Below are 17,758 nucleotides of genomic sequence, written 5' to 3'. Positions count from 1 at the left end.
GCTAGGACACTGCGAAATTAGACAGACGCCGATTCGTTCATTACAGAGCTATAAGGTCGCTTCCGTTTACGAGGAGAGATAAATAGCCCACGATGGTGTCCTTCCTTGCGGTTTTACCGACCCGCCAAGTCGTGTAGACTCCTTACACCTACGACAAGCAGCACAACCTCCAACCAAGGAGATAATTTATTCGTAGGAAACATGGCAACCGAGAAAGAAGATGCGTATGCTACAGAAAAGCATCATGAGCAGACCCAGGACAAGGAATTGCTGCGTGACGAGACGCTCGTCTCGGATGCCAAGAACGCAGCCGATGCCGAGCAGGAAATGTCACTCCTACAGGCCATCAAGCTCTACCCCAAGGCGATCGGCTGGTCTGTTTTGCTTTCGTCCACACTCATCATGGAAGGCTACGACTTGGTACTACTAGGTGGTCTCTACGCGTCGCCCGAATTTAACAAGAAGTTCGGTACTTACGATGCGAAGAAAAACAAATGGGCTGTGTCCGCAGCGTGGCAATCGGGACTATCCAACGGTGCACGAGCCGGCGAGATCCTCGGCCTTATCCTTGCTGGCTGGGTCTCAGACCGTTACGGATACAGGATGACAACGATTGGGTTTTTAGTACTGATGATCATGTTCATATTCGTACTGTTCTTCGCTCTTAATGTACAAGTCCTCGTTGTCGGCGAAGTCCTATGCGGTAAGTCATAGGGCTCAGTCATTGAAATCTTAGAACAAAAAAAGAAATTAACAATAGCTAGGAATTCCGTGGGGTGCTTTTCAGTCCGTTACTCCGGCATACGCGTCTGAAGTCGCTCCCGTTGTTCTTAGACCGTACTTGACGACTTTTATTAACATGTGCTGGGTCATCGGTCAGTTCTTTGCGGCGGCCGTGAATAAGGCGTCTGTTAATCGTCCCGACGAATGGGCATACAAGATTCCCTTTGGAGTCCAATGGGTTTTGCCTGTCCCAATTCTTGCCGGCTTAATATTCGCGCCCGAGTAAGTTATAAAGCAGGACTGGTATAAAGAAATTCTACCTGTTTAACCTTACAATTAGATCGCCGTGGTGGTACATTCGACATGGTAACCGGGAGGCGGCTAGGGAGTCTCTTTTAAGATTGACATCGCGAGACGACCCGACTTTTAACGTGGACGAGACTATCGCTATGGTCGAATACACCAACGAGCTCGAAAAACGGACGACTCAAGGCCTCACGTATCGAGATTGTTTCAAGGGTGTCGACCTGCGAAGGACTGAAATCGTCGTCGGAATCTGGCTCGTGCAGACGCTCGGGGGTCAGAACCTGATGGGATATTTTTCGTATTTCTTGTAGGGTCCCCAAGCCTTTATCGCAATGAAGTGCAGTTTAAAAGGGCAGAAATTCAAGCTAATAAGTAACAGGACCCAAGCAGGATTGGACGCTTCAAACTCCTTCTCCCTCTCCATGGGACAATACGCACTGGGCATGGTTGGCACAGCCGGCTCCTGGTTTCTTAGTATGTATCTAGCATTTACGATCTCTCCCTTATCCCCCCTCCCCGTCGCAAGCCCTCAAACTCCTTGGTAGTTTCAATTATATCGCTGCTGACCTTTTCAAGTGTCTCGCGTGGGTCGGCGGACCATCCACTTCAGCGGGCTTTGTAGTCAGCTAATTATCCTGATTATCGTCGGTTCCCTCGCGTTTGTCAAAACTAATGGCTCCGTGTGGGCGATTGGCGGTATGCTCATCATGTTCACGTTCGTTTATGACTTTACGGTCGGGCCGGTTACGTATTCCTTGATCTCGGAGTTATCCTCAACGCGGTTGAAGGCTAAAACGATCGTCCTCGCCCGTGCCGGCTACAACGCAAGCAACATCTTCGTAAATGTCATGACCAATTATCAACTCTCATCCTCGGCCTGGAACTGGGGTGCCAAAACGGCATATTTCTGGGCGGGAACTTGTTTGTTGTCCTCTATTTGGGTATTTTTCCGATTACCTGAACCAAAAGGTAAGATGATTCATGAATCGTCACGTCATAAATGTTTTCATTATCCGGACGCGGCCAAAGCTTACATGTTCTTTACATTTTAGGACGAACATATGCCGACTTAAATCTGCTCTTCGAACATAAGGTTCCGGCGCGTCACTTTTCTCGGACGAAGATAGATCCGTTCTCGCAGCGGGTTGGCGACGCGATTGAAAGAGTGTCGAGAGATGGAAAGGCGGAAAAGGGGTTAGACCAAGCTTAACTCCCGTTAAGATGTCTGATTGGATGAATACTCATCGCATTATATTTGATTTATCACGAGAGATTTTATGATGCTTTTGAACCTCGGTGTGATACGAACGACGAAACTTCTAGATTTCATGCACCACCACGTCTACTGGTCGATATGGAACGGGTTTGGTAAATGCCATTATATTTCGAGCCCGGCTGCCATTGTAGGCAAGGTCTGTTGGATGTGTTTTAAAAGTAGAGCATCGTAGACCGTCGAGCCACCGGGAAGCTGTAGAATTAACCGTCTTACGTACTTCAAGTCCTCTTCAGCTGCCGTCCGCGCCATCTGTACAGGTACTCGGGCGAGAACGTTAACGACGGCGCATGATATATCAAATAGTTTTTCCGTTATTCCTACGCCATGTACCTGGATGCTCTGTACGGGTAAGTCCCGAGTTGAAAGCGCCAGGTCCTTCGCCACATCTAATGGATAGTGATAGGTGCGGCTGCTCTTCATGTTCTGCTCCGAGAGGTGGCCTAGGCGCAATCGAAGCTGCCAAAGAACTATTCGTAGCCAGAGCTGCGTCACTCTGAGATTGGCCTTTTGAGTCGGGAGAAGGTCGGACGGGCAGGTATGATTCAGCGCCGTGTTAATGGCCAGCTCGAGCTCGTCGAACGAATTAACAGGCACCGCGCCCGGAGCCGATTCTTGATTGAGAAGAGTTATAAAATTGCTATCCAGCGCACGGAAGAGGGCCGCTAGGCACCGGAAACCGGATAGCGAGACGTTACGGTCCCTGGAGAACGATAAGCCGAAGCCGTTCGTAGTTACTTGTAGAGTGGAAGGGCGGCGGTAACGGATCGCATGAGATCTCTCCGATATGAGCAATACCCAGAATAATCTCTCGGCCAATAACCTCGAAGTATCATCCAGCGTCTCCGGCTTGATTAGGATAAAGAGAGTAGCAGCTTCGCGGAGGAAAAAGAAGGCCTGAGAATGGTGGAATAGGCACGCATGACAGGCGTATATAAAAAAGACTAGCAGAACCGAGTCTAGAGACGGGTTCGATCTGCGTGTGATATGGCGGTGAGCTGCTAGGGTCTCTTCCAGCAGCATCCACCCGTACGCTGCGTTGTTCTCGGCCGCGATAGACTGTCCAAAGAACTTACCACCAGGTTCCTCGACCTGCAGCGTCACCATGGCGCACAAGCCGAGATGAACGCAGTAGGCCTCGCTATCCGAGGCGAGCCGGGTTCTAAGATTGGTGACGTACTCGGGCGTCACGATCGGGATAGTCGGGGCGAGGCGTTCGAAGAAACGTTTGGAGCAGTAATCGACCACCCGAGGCGGTAGCAGATCTACTTTCCTTTCAAACGACTGCCTCGCGAAGCTAGTAAACGCCTGTGGGCTTATAGGCAAGCTAATGTTTATGAGCGGCGAAGACGTAGCAAAATCCAGCGGCTTCGCATCCCCTCCCGTCGGCATCTCGGGGAGTCTCAGCGGCTTCACCGGCCGGGCCCGGGTGAGAACTCGGGGCTGGACGGGAAGGCCGCTGCACTCGTCAGCGAGCCCGGCCTTGGTACATCTTCGACACGGCCGAGAATCGCTGCAGGCCTTTTGTAATCTCCTGCATCTTTGACAGGCGCGGGCCACCTGTGCCCGCTTGGCTCGCGGCGGAGCAGCTAAGCGGTCCTTTGCGGGTATACTCGTACGGGCTTGACGTGTGTCGTCATCAGCCGAAGGGCTAACCCGGCAAATTTGATCTTGTTCTTCACGTGATGCTATCATGTCCCCCATACGAAACGTGAAAAAAAAAAATCTTGATTATAAGAAGAAGCAACGGGTAAGATGGTATATGATGTTCGAACAGAACAGACTCGTAACGTATCGAGAAAGATTACAGATAATAATCATGGACTCCCCTTATCATGAATTTAAGGGGAGAGAGAGAGAGACGAAGAGAGGGAATCCGGAGGTGAATTTGGAGTCACAAGCTACGAGTTGGAGGTGAGCAGGGGGAGACTTGTACATGATCCCCCGAACTGTGTGGGGATTACCCCAGGTGGTCAGCCAAGGTCGTTGTAGTCCATACCTCTTTGATCTTCGCATCCAAAATAAAAAGACCGAGAACACAGTAATAACCAAGGGGTCCCTGTCGTAGGGCCGACCGCCCGCATTGTCTTTCATTATCCTTGACGACTAACCCACAACCCCGGATTAAGGCTGAGGGGGGGATACAATACCAATATACCTATCACGAGTAGAAGAAAAAAAAAAAAGGTATAACATCATGTTAAAAAGGAGATGCTTGGTTCATTTCGCCGTATATCTCATGCGTCTTATAAATATACACTTAATAAACGATTACGATAAACGTAATCGGTGTTTACCTAATGTTTGTACAGGTTGCACGGTTCCAGGTACATACATCTATCTCTCTCTCTGTCTCTCTCTCTCTCTCTTATTAGACCGTATCGGTGGTTAGTATTTAAGTGTACGTTATAGGTCCGAAGTGCCCAGGATCCCATCTCCATCCCATCACTTAGGGTTGCGCAGGAGGGACGTTCTGCTTCTCCGCCTCCTTTACCGCCGCTCCGTTCTCCACGTCTGCAGTAGCCGCAGACTTTCCCTTTTTTGCTGGTGTCGTTTCATCTAATTTCGTCTCCGCGTCGTTCTCACCAGACGATGACGTCTTGACCGCCGATTTGTCCGTCGCGATCTCAGGAGCATCTTCCCTAGGTGCATCCTCGTCGTCTAATTCCTCTCCGTATACTTCGGGGTGAAGTCGGAAGCAGTCTTGCATGTGTCTAATTTCATTCGTCAGAATAATGCAACGCACAGGCTCGCGTACCAAAACAAGAGACGTACTGGAATTTATCAATGCAGTCCATGCCTTTCGGCTCCTCCTTGGAGTAGACGAAACAGCTAAAGGCGGCCTTAAATTCCTCGCCGCAGGGTCCGTGAGCCATCCCACCCAGGCAAGGACAGTCCCAATTAATCTCGCCCGTCTCAGGGTTGAACGCTCCCTGCTGATCCGCCTCTTCTTCTAAAGCTTCTGGGCTTCCAGCCGGGGGGCTAGCCTGGTCTTGTGCCTCGACATGCTTAGCTGGTGCCGAAGGGGATGTTTCCGAAGGTAGGCTGGCCGTGGGAGGCTCGGAAGCCGCTGCGGCCTTTTGCAGTCGTGCTTCGGCTTCCCGGCGCTTCTGTGCCACTACGGCTTCTACGGTTGGAAGATCTTGGTCGGAGAATTCGGGAGGCGGCGGTGACGTTTTAGCTAAATCGCACGCACGCACGCAACCGTTAGTCAAGACGCAAAGCAAAAAGGAATCGAATCAAGTTCGGGGTAGAATCGGGGTCGCATACGCAACGGTTCTTCGGCAAAGACTGCGCCGGTGCTATAAAAATAAACGATACCCGCAGCCAGACCCCATCTTACAGCTGTGCTCTTCCAACTTCGTTTTTTGCCCTCGGGGGAGGTCGAGGCGAACCGTCGCGCACCGGGTGAGATGATGGTTGATCGCAGACTATTTGCGACTCTGGGCGCGGATCGCAAGGCGGATCTATACATTGTCTTTTTACTAGCGAGCTGCACGAAGAAAGGAACGACTTGAAAAAAAAAAAAGGAACGAATGCTGTATAACTAGTGGTTTTTCGGTAAGAAGTTGGTATGTCGTCCGGAAGACTAGGAATAATGAACAATTAGCGAAGACTGGCTTGGTTTGTAAGCATCGATATTCGATATTAAACATTCGGCTCGCCTCCAAATTTTTTGAATCTTGCTAACCCGGTAAATACCTACCTCAGTACCGGGGTGATGGGTCAATTGATTTAGGTAAAGACCGAGAAACCTCTTACAGGGCCAAATGGTGGGGTTTAGGTGGTGGTTACATCATGCCATCAGGTGGTACCTTATCTGCGCAAGGGTACTTTTGTGTTGTACGTAAAAGACATAGGAATGGTAGGTACAAATTACAATACCTAAAGTACTATGTACTTGATGCATGTGGAATGGCCAATGCGTCCATGCAGTAGGTAAGTATGTACCTACCTAAACTCAATTGAGATGACGTTATTTGGTACAATCTTGAGGAGTACACACATGTGAATGAACATCAGGAAACAATTGTTTTTTTTTCTTTTAAGAAATCAATTGGACATGTTCCAGTTATAACTTCAAATTGCAGGTGGCAGAAGAAATACGGTAAAATTAAAAATAAAATAAGACATGTCTCATTCTGATTTTATTCAAGTGTAATTGTTGGATGGTGTGTCGTACGGTGAACTCGAACGGTAGTCCAACTCAGTCATTATTTTTTTTTGAGCTTCACTTCTACTTTTCTTACTCACCTTATTCACCTCACTCACCTTGCACACTTCATCCTTCACATTTCAACCTGTATCTTCTGCTTATTCCAACACATAATTATACAAATTCAAGGTTAATTATAAGTCGGCAAAGAAGCCTTTCAATCTTATAAACCCATCGTCATGGATTCGACACAGGAAAGCCCTGCCATATGCACCGAGTGGTATCCTATCAGGCAGTTTCTAGCTTATCCAGGATACGAATTCGCTCTTATCATTCTGAATCAGCCTATAAGCGAAGAAGGTTTCTTTAGAGACCTATGGAGAATAGGTATACCTCCGTGAGATTCCATTCAATCGCGTCGCAAGTATACCGACTTTTATCTTAGCCGAAACACGAGTCGCTGCCGACGGTGGTGCGAATTGGGTTTACCAACTCAACCAGAAATCCTTATCGTCTGAGGGAAGCTCTGCGTCGTTTTCTGGTAATTATGTGAGGATACATCCCGAGAATCCTTTCATTTATATGCCTAAAATATATATAAACGACTGGCTAATAACGACATAGGTAAATCTTGATACAATAATCGGCGACCTAGATTCCATATCAGACGAGACCAGAAGATTCTTTTCCACCAAACCCGCGAATTGTAACATAATTTATGAGCTCGACGATTACTGCACCGACTTTGCCAAAGCTGTCAAGCACGTTCGTAAGGAGTTCCCCAAGAGAGACATCGTATGCATGGGAGGGTTGGGAGGTCGTGTGGATCAGGGCTTGAGCCAACTACATCACCTATACCTGTTCCAAACCTCGCCGACCTACGCCGACGGAAGGATGTATCTCGTCTCCGGTGAGAGCTTGTCTTTCCTTCTCAAGGCTGGAAAACACCGTATCCACGTGCGCGAGCCCGATGCTATCGTCGGCAACTCCGTTCGCATAAGCGGCGAGCCCTTCGCTAAGTGGGTAGGCATCATCCCTATCAAGGAAGCCGGCGTCATCACGACCAGAGGCCTCGAGTGGGATGTCGAAAACTGGCTCACCGAGTTTGGTGGGCAGATGAGCACGAGCAATCATGTTTTACCAGAGACAAAGGTTGTCGAAATCGAGACTACGAAGGATGTGCTTTTTACTATCGCGCTGAAACAAGAGAAGGCGTAGAAAGCCTGTATATTTTAGAATAACGCCAAAACTCCACGCTGAATGCCAATTATTCATGCGCGAACTCACGCTTCAAGCCTTCGCAATATTTCCCTGCCTCAAAATCTAAGCCTAATGCATGTCCAGTTGTCCAGTTGTCCACCCTACCGCAGGAAATGCAAGCACAGCCAACAGAAGGCAAAAAAGACGATGACGCCACCCCCAAAGATCCATTTATCCTGCTTCGCCCTTCTCTCGATCATGCGTATCGTGTCCCCGCTGACTCCGAGCGTGTTGGCGACGCTGTACAACCTCTTCTGCGTATTCTTCAACATTTCGCGCTGCGTCCCTAAGTCCCCAAGCACGGCCTGGCCCCGCGCGATGTATTCGTCCAGCGCCGTATTCGTACTAGCAAAGAAGTTCTGCTCCCGTAAAGCGTGCGCTTCCCGAGTATAGTCGTTGCTGCCCATGCTGAGCTGACCGCCGACGCCGCCGTTGCCATAGCGGTTCGCAGGAAACGAGGGGGAAGACGAGGACTGCGGCGGCGTTGGGGTGTTCGCGTAAGGGTTTTCGGGGGTAGCGGTGGTAAAGGGCCGTCGGCCAAGAAGTTCAGATCGGTTTTGCGCGTGTAGCGTGTCTTCTCTTTGCGTCTTTAGCTCGTCCAGCTGCGTCCGAAACGACGAGAGCTCAGCTCGGAAATTTCTAATCCGTTCGTAGGCTTTCTCTTGCTTGGCGGGATTTAGCTCCTGCTTCGCAAGCGCATTATACTCGTCGAGGGTTCGCGAAAAGGCTGTGAGGGACGCGGAGAGGGAACCAAGCGCCGCGGGAGTGGGAGGTCCGGCGTCGGACGCAGACAGACCAGCGAGATCTCGCTTTATGGAGGTGGACTGCTTGAGCGCCGAGTTGAATTGTGTGTTCTAAGATATTTCAGTGAGCGATGCGCCTTGGAGTAAACGAGCAAGCGTTTTTAATACCATCTTGAGGAGGATGCGAGCTGCTTTACGTTAAGACGGTTGCAGTGTGTTTCTCGATGCTCGGATGTTAATTAGTGAAGAAGGTTTAGGTACCTTAAGGTAGGTATGTAGGTAGGTAGCGATATCAAATAACACGTAGCTAAAGGTTTGAAGGTGGCGTTTCTCCAATGGTAGCGGGGCGCAATGTCCTTACCTCATTTACGTACTAATTTTGGGGGCGGATAATGGCTCGTACGCTAAATTCTAGGTGGCTTACCACTATGGTTACAGTGTGCAAGAGGGCCCTTTTGAAAAATAGTACGTACTATCCTTTATCATCGCTACAACTTACAAGTGAGGCAATGCAGTCTCTTGCTAAGATATCGCACGAATTCTACAACAAAAACATGGGGAACTTGGCGAAATATTAAAAACACCTTCCAGTTGAATTGGCTTCTGGAATATTCAACCAATCTACTTACCTAGGTAGGTACATAGGTAGGTACGTACGTATGCCTTAAAAGCATAACTCACTCAAGATACGTCTCATTCGTTGTTATTGCCTCTGTATAAGTTGAAATACGACCTTGAGGACTAAAAGGAACTCTACGGTTTAGACCGGGTGCGAATGGCCTTGTTTAATAAGAAAAAAAAATTAAAAATTCGTTGTCGTTGGTACCTATCGGCTCTCCCGAAACTACAATGCAGTCGGCTTTTAAGGCTAATCTGCCATAGGTGTAGCTAACTGCGGACTACAAAAGGGGGTATCCGAGTTCGAAGAACATCCAGAACAACCCTCGTCGGGCACGAGACGACCTAACCAAAGTATGATATGCATTATACAGAGTTAGCTGGCACTAGCTCTTCGATCTGGGGTTAGCAACTTGACGCCAAACCCCAGCTACAGCTCAAGATGCTCTAGTTCTCGTCCGGCCCCTTTCAGCGTAATTACGTAGAGGTTCAAGGGACTATCTACAACAACATAATCCCAGTCACGCCCTGGACGCATCTCCAAAGGCCGTAAGAAATGATTGGACATAAAGACAGACAAAAAGACGAAGATGGGCATTAATACATGAATCGGGAACAGAGACTGAGGAGTTATAAATATAATAAAGATCTACTATCGTATCTACTATACACGACTATCGACGTCGAGATGCTCTTAGCTGTATGAATGGGGCGTATGTGTAAATAATTATTTTTAAGTATTATTTGGCGGACCCCTTTAATATCGTAGCAACATCTAAATACGGCGGTGATAATAACCCTTTAGAATCCCACCTTATTCCCCCATCCCCAGTCCTTCCCCCCCCCCCATTTCCGTCCCTCGCTTCGTTCTGTCTTGATAATAGGTGAGCATTTTTGCTGCCGTCCAATCCTTTCAATTGCTTTCAAGTTCTCGTGTTTATTTCTCCGGCTGTACGGGAATAATAATAATAATATAATGTCCAACCCCCCGGTAATGGTTGATTTACAAGATTAGACGATTCTCATGGCGCCGTCCGATCAGCCAATTGCGGAAGCAGAAAAGGCACGACGGCTGGGAGGGACAACGACCATCACGGCGAGAGCGGGGAAGAGGGAAGCGTACAAAACGCAATCATTCGAGTTTCGTGGCTTTGACTTCTTCGCTAATCGCGACTTCAACGAGTTGAAGAATGCCTCGCGGGCTTATTTTGCGCCTTCTGCCAACCCGGAAAAACACCTGCGTCTCCCATCTACGTGGTTAGGCGATGCGACGCCTCCTAGCAGCCCGCGGCCCTCCGGCGAAAGGCCATCGGCCGGAGAGGAAGGGCTTCCCGCTCCGCTTCATAGTCGTGCGCCCGCGGAAGACAAGAGGATAATGGGATTAAAGAAAGCTCAATTTTGGTGGTTAATAGCATTGATATCGCTGTTGCTAGTTGTCGCGATCGGGGTTGGAGTTGGCGTTGGAGTAGCGTCACAAAATTCCAAAGAAGCTGCTGTCGCTGGTGCCGGTCCCGATGCTGTCTCATCGTCAAGGTTCGTGATGCGCCAATCCGCGATTCGCCCATATGCGGCTTATGAAATAAATGCATGTGCCTATGCTAATAAATCCTTTCAGTTCGCCCTCCACGACCGCGGAATCAAGCTCAAGCATGTCTACGAACACAGCCAGCTCTGCAACGTCCACTTCTAGCCCGTCCAAGACCCGTACCTCGCCAAGTTCTACTCCCACCGGTAATGCTGCAGGGAAGATCGACTGTCCGGCCGCAAACGGAACTACTTACCAAGTTCCGGGTTCGGATAAGCAATTCTTACGAATCTGCGGTATAGACTATAGCGATATCGAGTCGACGAATCTACGGCAGGTCCCCACGGAAAGCATATTGGACTGCATGAAGAACTGCGCGGGAACTGCTGGGTGTACAGGTTGCGGCTGGGGCTACATCGAGGGCGATACGGGTACCCAGCATACCTGTTGGCTAAAGGGTAATTTGAAGAAGTCTCACGAGGCTGACATCAACTGGGCCTTCGCTATACTTTTATAAGCGAATCGTGAGATGCGAGAGCGTGAACCTTGGTTATTTTCAGATTGGATATAATGGGGCTTGTAATCGATTTTTACGTAGGAAAAAACTAATTAAGCATGATACCCCTGATAAGAATCACGCTGCTGCTGTTCAAGACATTCCATGCGTATATTGCTAAGGATTACGACTCAATTTTCTAGCTACGATGACTTGACTCTGGTAAGAAATCCGCAGAAGTTGGCTACAAGTTACAGAAGACATGGAAACGACACGGCACATATAATTACATTTGATCAAGAATAGGTACAGCGTCTAATTTACCACCATTTCTCCCATCGCGAGCTCATTAAAAAAAAAAAAAAAAGAAGAGGTATCCGTCGAGTACGCTATATCATTGCTCGTTAACAAATAGGCCAGCCATACCCATTCCCGTTCCAATACACATGCTCGTCAATAAGATCTTCTTCTTCGTTCGCCTCAGCTCGCTCAGGCCCGTCACGATCTGTCGAGCGCCTGTCGTGCCCAAGGGGTGACCAAGGGCGATGGCACCTCCTCGAGGGTTCATCTTGGCCCAATCTAGCTTCAGAGTATCTCTGCAATAGACAGCCATCGTCCCAAACGCCTCGTTAAGCTCGATGACATCAACATCGTCGAGAGTGATGTTGTGCTGCTTGAGCAGCTTTGGGATCGCTACTGTTGGGCCGATACCCATGATCCTAGGAGCCAGGCCGGCGACGGTGGATCCGACGTACTTGGCCATGATCGGCAAACCGAGCTCGGTAGCCTTGGATCGCTTCATAAGCACTACCGCCGCGGCGCCGTCGGTAACCTGGCTGGCGTTGCCTCCGGTAGTGGTAGGTCCCCATTGAGGGAAAGCAATGCGAATCTTTCCTAATGAAGCAGCCGTCGTCCCCGGTCGAATACCCTCGTCCTTGGTAAGCGTAACGGTTTGTACCTGGCCGTCAGGCCCCTTCACTTTGGTAGTGACAGGCACGATTTCATCGTCGAAAAAGCCGGCCTTCTGAGCCACCTCGGCTCGCCTGAAGCTCTCTGCCGCATACTCGTCGACAGCTTGACGGGAAATTCCAAAGTCCTTCGCCACATTCTCGCTCGTCCATCCCATGGCCATCATACAGTCAACCGCCTCTTGGCTGTGCTTGGTCACTTCTTCGTCGAAAGGTTGCTCGAGGCTGTCGCCCCCGACCGACATAGACTCGGTCCCAGCAGCGATACCGATCTCGATCGAGCCCGTAGCAATCTGGTGGGCGATGTCGGCGGTGGCCTTTAGACCCGAGGAGCAGAACCTGTTTACAGACGAGGCGCTCGTCGTGTTGGGGAATCCGGCGGCGAGGGCAGCGGCGCGAGCCTTGTACGCTGCTTTACCGTCCGATACCTGTAACAAAGGAGTAAGTCAAAGGGGAATATGACAGGCGGGGGCGGGGGCGGGGGCGGTATTAATCCATACATTTCCCATGCAGATATCTTCTACAAGATCTGGAGAGAAGCCCAGACGTTCCCGCGCGGCCTTCAAGATGGCATACATAAGGTATTCGACGGACGTGTCCTTGAAACCGCCCTTCTTGGCCTTACAGAGCGGGGTCCGGATCGCGAGCGTGATGACTACATCGTCGGGGTTTTTCGAGGTTCTAGAGAGGCGATATGCGTTAGTTACGCACTGCCGCTTCTTTGTTTATCCAGTCCATCTCTGATATCGTCTACTTACATGGTAGCCAAAGGCGAGTTGGGCGACAAGTGCTTCAAAATGGAATTAACCCGTTCGGTAGCCATCTCGACAGACGAGGGAATATACTATTATAACTATCCGGCAAATGCTATATGACAATAGAAACGTGAAGACGATGAAAAGAACGAGAAGAGGGAAGTATGGCTAGCTTAAATCAATCGAGAGTGGCATTGTCCGGAATTGATAAAGAACGAATGAACGGGATAAGGATGCGGCGTAGGTTGAAGAAGAGAAGCTGGAATTGGTTTAATGGGCGTTAGTTCACAGGGGATATACAGGGGTCCAAAGCGTAGCATTTTGCCGAGGCCTGGATTCGGCCACTTCGGCCGTCGGCAGATATTTCGGTGGGGTACGTACAATACTTACCTAGGTACCGTCTCTTTAGCCCCTCCTGCCGCTGAAAGTCCGGGGTAAAGAATGCAGATCCGGGCTTATTACCTCAGCACCTTAGTACCTAGGTAGGTACGGATTACCTATATCAAGTTGGCTTTTAGGCACTGGATATTCCACAGGTACGCCTCTGTACTAATCTACCTTAGGTACCCGACCATATGGGATCAACAAGATGTGAAGATGTGAATGCGCTTACAAGGATCTAGCGATTTACTTGGAAACACATAGTATATATTCTCTCTTTGGATAAGAATACGTTGATATTCCTTCGTTCATCTCCATTTTTATCGGTTGATTTATCTCTGAATCAACCGATATCTCCTAAACCATCCCAAGAGTATATTCTTGCGTGCTCGTGTTTAACCGCTGGAAAAAAAAAGAAAGAAAAGAAAAAGAAAACGCTCAAAGGAGGACCCAACTTGATAGCACAAAATACATGCTAACCGCCATCGTGAGAACCATAGCACCCGGTACAATTGCTCGGGGTCCTCCCGCTCCCGCTCCCGACTGAGGATCTATATTTGTACCGCTCATACCCAAATACCATGAACCGATATCCGTCAGCTGCCCGGCGTTATTTAACATAACGGCGTTAGGACCTACGTTGCTATCCTCTGACCGGAATGAACCGAATAAGCTGTAGCGACTGACAGAATCCATGCGATCAAAATACTCTGAAGACGTGTTGTAGAATGCTTGGGTCGCAGAGAGATCTTGGTTGTCGAAGTTGTACTCGGTAATCCACTGAGTTACGTTGGGAAACGCAGCTGCGTACGAGCCCATATGACTTGCCAACCCTTCGAAATTCCCATACCAATGTAAAGCCACGAAATCGTACGTGCAATTCTTTTTGTCGTCTTCAGTACTAATCAGCTCGGAGCAGTTCCCTAGAAACTGCTCGAGCCACGATAATCCTCCCCAACTCCCGGTGCAGGCCGGTAGACCTAGTTTTACCCCCTTTTCGGCGAGAGGCGCTATGTTCTTGATCCACACGTCCGCGGCCTTCGAAGGTTCGACATTGCTACCTCCCGAGTACTGGCTATCGGGTTCATTGAAACCCAGTACGTGCTTGATTTCCCGGCCGGAATCGATCTGGGTCCGAACAGACTCGAGGAACGAGGTGTCGTCAATGGCGCCCCAAAGCATAGGCACAAATTCAAACCGGTCTTGCGATACGCCGTCAAAGGCGGGAGACGGCGTCGACTGGTAATTGTAGTACCAAGTCAGGTCGGATCCTGACTGAACCCATATCGTGTCATCCTCCGGGTTGCTAGGATTCGGAACAAATACCAATCCACGCTTTGATGACCGAGTCTGGGCGGCAGCGAAGGAAAAGACTGCAAATAACAGGGCGAACGAGTAACGCATAGCTGATTTTGAGGGAGGAGGCGAAGTTAAGGGATAAACGAAGGGCGGTGGTCTTGGCTAACACTTTGGCTAACACTTTGATCGTGAGTTGCGACTTATGTGCTCTATTATTACTATAATCATGGGTTGTAAGATATGTAGTTAATGACGAATCTAACACTTTGCTGCTGTTGATATATCAAGACGCCATCAGAAATACGATGGAAAAACAATCATATTGAAGACTGGACCGTAAATTAGGTTAGGTCAGGTACCTGGTATCGAAATATGTTGAATGTATAGCTAGAAAGAACTCTCGTAGCCGGCGGCTTGACTTTCCTTTACTTAAGTCTACTCCCTTACTTTACTCAATTCCTGGTCTGGAACTGGCCGCCCGAGCGCTGCTCTGAATAGATAGTTATCTGCATAGCTGAAAAATGCAGGATGGTTACAACTGAGGAGGCATTATTTAGCTTGGCTCGCTACGGGATGTGACGTTTATCAGCGCCACCCAATGGCCGCGACCTTGTGCTTACGCCAATAGGTTGGCCTGGACCTGATTGCTTTAACGTAAGATGATGGGACATCGTAACAGGCTCGCTTAAGATGGCTCTCTATCGAAATGGATCGCAAAGTGTGTAATACGAAAAAAGGTAATAAGTTTCGTTATCTCTGTAGTAATTTGAAGTAACGGAGATAATGTATAAGCTTTTGATGACGCGCATTGAACCCAAAGTATCTCACTTTCTGGGGCTTGGGGTTAGGAGAAAAGGGAAAAGACAACAGCAGGCCTTATCAGTTATCTTATCTACTCCATCCCACCCTCAGCGAAGCCATGAACAACTACCTACCAATCAGCAACAGCATAGGCTCGGTGAGCCTATGCATATTCCTGCGTGAAACTATTGAATTAATTTAGTAACACATAAGGACGAAGAATCGGATGAACACCTGTAGAGAACTAAATATAAAACATCTAAATGCAAAAGGTTAAATCTATATCTGTAGTACGGCCTGATAGCCTTAAACTTTAAGTACTTAACTACCTAGGTATACTTATCTTAGGAGTACCTATACTGTTTTATTCCCGGCGCCCGATCGCTCTACTTAGTTAGGGTGCCCCTTTTTATTTGCCTAGTATGGGTAGCAGGGCAGCATGGCAACAGGGCTGACAGGGGTATTAAGGTCTCAAATTTCGGCGTTACGCTTGTACGCAATGATACCATCCTCATATCAGCTCTGCTGCTATCTACTTCCTATCACATCTCCATATTTAAATTATTATTATTTTTTTTCCCCTTTGTGTACACCTCCTTCGCTGATGTCGGGCTAGAAACCGGTTTAATGTTGTGATTTGGTAGCACAAAGCGATGAACAAACAGCCTATTAAGATGAGCGACTGACTCCCTTTTGTCGCCTTCGATGTGATGATTTTCTAACATTTATTTCATGTCTTGATGGTACGCATTTCCTCATAGCCTTGGGCCGTATACCCCTCGATGTTCTGGATACACCCTTTATTCCGACTCGTATTTCACGTTCGTTCTTTTTTTTAACAATGTATACTAGCAAGTCTTTCTTTTCGCGTAGCCAACAAGGCGACCCCTCTATGGCGCGTTTGCGTCGTCTTCGCTGGCCGATTCTAGCGATCATCCTTCTGGTAGCCGCCTTCACATTCTTCGGCAAAGTAAGGCCGTCATTCGAGATCCCCATCAAGCAGTCATTCGAAGAGCCAGACGAATATTCAAATAGTGAACCTACCGAGGCGCCTCTCCGAGATCCTATAGGCCAACCACTTCAAGAACCTGTCGCGCATCCAAGCCCTACGATAACTCTTTCGCCAGATGATGAAGCTTGGACGTTCGATACGAAGAGGGATAGTCTAAATTATGGCCTTTCCGATAGCCAATGCGAGGTAAATACATTTATAAGGATTAGAGGCGCATTCCCGCTCATCCTATTATAGAAAGCTTTTCCCGATCTGTACCAGGAACTCGACCGCGCCCGAAATTTCCTTCTCGATCGAAACAGACGAGTCAAAGAGTCCGATGTTCATATCGACGCTAAAAAGGAGTATACAGGTCTCTCGCACGGAGAGTTCCACGTTATGATTACGAATGGCGAACTCTACGTCATTAAGGAGAAGAAAGGCGAACCGGATCGCTCCCGAGGCCTCGCAGCTCTTGCAAGCATGTATCGCGCCATAGCCGCTATCCCCGATTCCCGATCCCTTCCGAACGTCGAATTCGTCATGGATATCGAAGATCGGGCGGCTAAGGGGGAAAAGAACGAAGAGCGCATCCGATGGACCTGGGCACGCGACGAGGATAACGAATGGCTATGGGTTATGCCCGACTTCGACGGATGGAGTTATCCCGACGACGGCGTAGGATCCTACGTGCAGTTCCGCGAAGATGTGATGGACGTGGAGGCTGAATACCCCGGCGGGTGGAATGATAAGGAAGACAAGCTATGTTGGCGAGGGAGCCTAGCCGTGAACCGTAAGCTACGAACCGCCTTGCTAGAGGCTTCGAAGGGACAGGAATGGAGCGACGTCGAGGCCATCGATTGGCACAATCGTTCGAATATCATGGCCATGAAGGACTTCTGTCGTTTCAAATACGTCGCGCATACCGAAGGCAATTCGTGGAGCGGGCGGCTGCGGTATCTACAGAATTGCGAGAGCGTCCCGGTCATTCACAAGCTGAATTATATCTTCCATTACCAGCCCCTTCTAAAAGACAGCGGGCCTCACCAAGTATGTCACCCTGATTTTCCTACCTTTATGGAATCCGACTAACCTCTCTCTCCCCCTCTCTAGAATTACGTCAAAGTAGGACGTGACTGGTCAGATTTGAAAGCGCAAATGGACGGGCTCGCTGCCGATCCCGATCGAGCGCGGCGGATCGCGAAAGAGTCGACGAAAGTATTTCGAGACCGCTACCTTACACCGGCCGCCGAGGCTTGCTACTGGAGACGCATGATTCATAACTGGCGCGCCGTGATGGATTTCGAACCGCGACGATACGAGACGAATAAAGACGGGGTCAAGGTTAGACGAGGCATGAGTTGGGAACGGTTCGCCTTTAGACAAAGCAAAAGCTTCGAGCATGGATTTTGGGAGTCTGACGGCGGCGACGCGGACTGAGAAGTCGTTTTAGACAGCTTTTT

At 49.0% G+C, this 17,758-nt stretch overlaps 9 protein-coding genes across 9 annotated transcripts; 4 read left to right on the top strand and 5 right to left on the bottom strand.

Annotated features, from left to right (window-relative positions):
- The first annotated feature begins 39 nt into the window (after positions 1-39).
- F4812DRAFT_230506 (sugar transporter) lies at positions 40-2,323 on the top strand. Its single transcript, XM_047930525.1, has 6 exons — positions 40-703; positions 765-1,005; positions 1,064-1,336; positions 1,409-1,503; positions 1,606-1,998; positions 2,082-2,323. Exons 1-6 carry the CDS (start codon positions 202-204, stop codon positions 2,237-2,239), a joined length of 1,662 nt encoding a protein of 553 aa, XP_047786087.1. The 5' UTR covers positions 40-201; the 3' UTR covers positions 2,240-2,323.
- F4812DRAFT_230636 (uncharacterized protein) lies at positions 1,992-4,364 on the bottom strand. The gene has a single exon (XM_047930526.1). It carries the CDS (start codon positions 4,004-4,006, stop codon positions 2,408-2,410), a length of 1,599 nt encoding a protein of 532 aa, XP_047786086.1. The 5' UTR covers positions 4,007-4,364; the 3' UTR covers positions 1,992-2,407.
- On the bottom strand, positions 4,212-6,273 carry F4812DRAFT_445297 (uncharacterized protein). The gene is made up of 3 exons (XM_047935567.1): positions 5,573-6,273; positions 5,078-5,483; positions 4,212-5,016 (listed from the first exon to the last, which is right to left on the bottom strand). Exons 1-3 carry the CDS (start codon positions 5,775-5,777, stop codon positions 4,752-4,754), a joined length of 876 nt encoding a protein of 291 aa, XP_047786085.1. The 5' UTR covers positions 5,778-6,273; the 3' UTR covers positions 4,212-4,751.
- Positions 6,274-6,697: 424 nt separating this feature from the next.
- On the top strand, positions 6,698-7,676 carry F4812DRAFT_463330 (thiamine pyrophosphokinase; the record flags this gene model as incomplete). The annotated part of the gene is made up of 3 exons (XM_047938191.1): positions 6,698-6,845; positions 6,904-7,007; positions 7,083-7,676. The coding sequence occupies 3 exons, from the start codon at positions 6,698-6,700 to the stop codon at positions 7,674-7,676; spliced, it is 846 nt and encodes a 281-aa protein (XP_047786084.1).
- A 143-nt stretch (positions 7,677-7,819) lies between these two features.
- Positions 7,820-9,647, bottom strand: F4812DRAFT_463329 (V-snare-domain-containing protein; the record flags this gene model as incomplete). The annotated part of the gene is made up of 2 exons (XM_047938190.1): positions 7,820-8,572; positions 9,561-9,647. The coding sequence occupies 2 exons, from the start codon at positions 9,645-9,647 to the stop codon at positions 7,820-7,822; spliced, it is 840 nt and encodes a 279-aa protein (XP_047786083.1).
- A 243-nt stretch (positions 9,648-9,890) lies between these two features.
- Positions 9,891-11,389, top strand: F4812DRAFT_230315 (uncharacterized protein). Its single transcript, XM_047930522.1, has 2 exons — positions 9,891-10,612; positions 10,695-11,389. The coding sequence occupies exons 1-2, from the start codon at positions 10,104-10,106 to the stop codon at positions 11,119-11,121; spliced, it is 936 nt and encodes a 311-aa protein (XP_047786082.1). The 5' UTR covers positions 9,891-10,103; the 3' UTR covers positions 11,122-11,389.
- Positions 11,390-11,451: 62 nt separating this feature from the next.
- Positions 11,452-13,126, bottom strand: F4812DRAFT_445287 (thiolase). The gene is made up of 3 exons (XM_047935566.1): positions 12,827-13,126; positions 12,569-12,749; positions 11,452-12,496 (listed from the first exon to the last, which is right to left on the bottom strand). Exons 1-3 carry the CDS (start codon positions 12,889-12,891, stop codon positions 11,495-11,497), a joined length of 1,248 nt encoding a protein of 415 aa, XP_047786081.1. The 5' UTR covers positions 12,892-13,126; the 3' UTR covers positions 11,452-11,494.
- Positions 13,127-13,320: 194 nt separating this feature from the next.
- Positions 13,321-15,333, bottom strand: F4812DRAFT_445279 (glycoside hydrolase family 128 protein). Its single transcript, XM_047935565.1, has 2 exons — positions 15,124-15,333; positions 13,321-15,041 (listed from the first exon to the last, which is right to left on the bottom strand). The coding sequence occupies exon 2, from the start codon at positions 14,606-14,608 to the stop codon at positions 13,643-13,645; it is 966 nt and encodes a 321-aa protein (XP_047786080.1). The 5' UTR covers positions 14,609-15,041; positions 15,124-15,333; the 3' UTR covers positions 13,321-13,642.
- An 863-nt stretch (positions 15,334-16,196) lies between these two features.
- Positions 16,197-17,735, top strand: F4812DRAFT_453319 (glycosyl transferase family 90-domain-containing protein; the record flags this gene model as incomplete). The annotated part of the gene is made up of 3 exons (XM_047936466.1): positions 16,197-16,502; positions 16,554-17,345; positions 17,409-17,735. The coding sequence occupies 3 exons, from the start codon at positions 16,197-16,199 to the stop codon at positions 17,733-17,735; spliced, it is 1,425 nt and encodes a 474-aa protein (XP_047786079.1).
- Between the last annotated feature and the right edge of the window lie 23 nt (positions 17,736-17,758).

Source organism: Daldinia caldariorum (genome assembly GCF_022478825.1).
Source record: "Daldinia caldariorum strain CBS 122874 unplaced genomic scaffold F4812scaffold_24, whole genome shotgun sequence".
NCBI classification, from domain to species: Eukaryota; Fungi; Ascomycota; class Sordariomycetes; order Xylariales; family Hypoxylaceae; genus Daldinia; species Daldinia caldariorum.
The sequence above is the reverse complement of the archived record's forward strand: the minus strand, read 5'-3'. Positions and strand labels throughout refer to the sequence as shown.

Excerpts from the sequence above, each read along its gene's own strand:
- F4812DRAFT_445297 (XM_047935567.1), bottom strand. The coding sequence starts at position 5,777 with ATGTATAGATCCGCCTTGCGATCCGCGCCCAGAGTCGCAAATAGTCTG. Across the intron at positions 5,484-5,572 it reads CTTTGCCGAAGAACCGTTGC|CTAAAACGTCACCGCCGCCT; the intron begins GTATGCGACCCC and ends CGTGCGATTTAG. Across the intron at positions 5,017-5,077 it reads GACTGCATTGATAAATTCCA|ACACATGCAAGACTGCTTCC; the intron begins GTACGTCTCTTG and ends GAATGAAATTAG.
- F4812DRAFT_230636 (XM_047930526.1), bottom strand. The coding sequence starts at position 4,006 with ATGGGGGACATGATAGCATCACGTGAAGAACAAGATCAAATTTGCCGG.
- F4812DRAFT_230315 (XM_047930522.1), top strand. The coding sequence starts at position 10,104 with ATGGCGCCGTCCGATCAGCCAATTGCGGAAGCAGAAAAGGCACGACGG. Across the intron at positions 10,613-10,694 it reads GATGCTGTCTCATCGTCAAG|TTCGCCCTCCACGACCGCGG; the intron begins GTTCGTGATGCG and ends AAATCCTTTCAG.
- F4812DRAFT_445287 (XM_047935566.1), bottom strand. The coding sequence starts at position 12,891 with ATGGCTACCGAACGGGTTAATTCCATTTTGAAGCACTTGTCGCCCAAC. Across the intron at positions 12,750-12,826 it reads AACTCGCCTTTGGCTACCAT|AACCTCGAAAAACCCCGACG; the intron begins GTAAGTAGACGA and ends TCGCCTCTCTAG. Across the intron at positions 12,497-12,568 it reads AAGATATCTGCATGGGAAAT|GTATCGGACGGTAAAGCAGC; the intron begins GTATGGATTAAT and ends CCTTTGTTACAG.
- F4812DRAFT_230506 (XM_047930525.1), top strand. The coding sequence starts at position 202 with ATGGCAACCGAGAAAGAAGATGCGTATGCTACAGAAAAGCATCATGAG. Across the intron at positions 1,504-1,605 it reads AGCCGGCTCCTGGTTTCTTA|TGTCTCGCGTGGGTCGGCGG; the intron begins GTATGTATCTAG and ends GACCTTTTCAAG. Across the intron at positions 1,999-2,081 it reads CCGATTACCTGAACCAAAAG|GACGAACATATGCCGACTTA; the intron begins GTAAGATGATTC and ends TTTACATTTTAG.
- F4812DRAFT_445279 (XM_047935565.1), bottom strand. The coding sequence starts at position 14,608 with ATGCGTTACTCGTTCGCCCTGTTATTTGCAGTCTTTTCCTTCGCTGCC.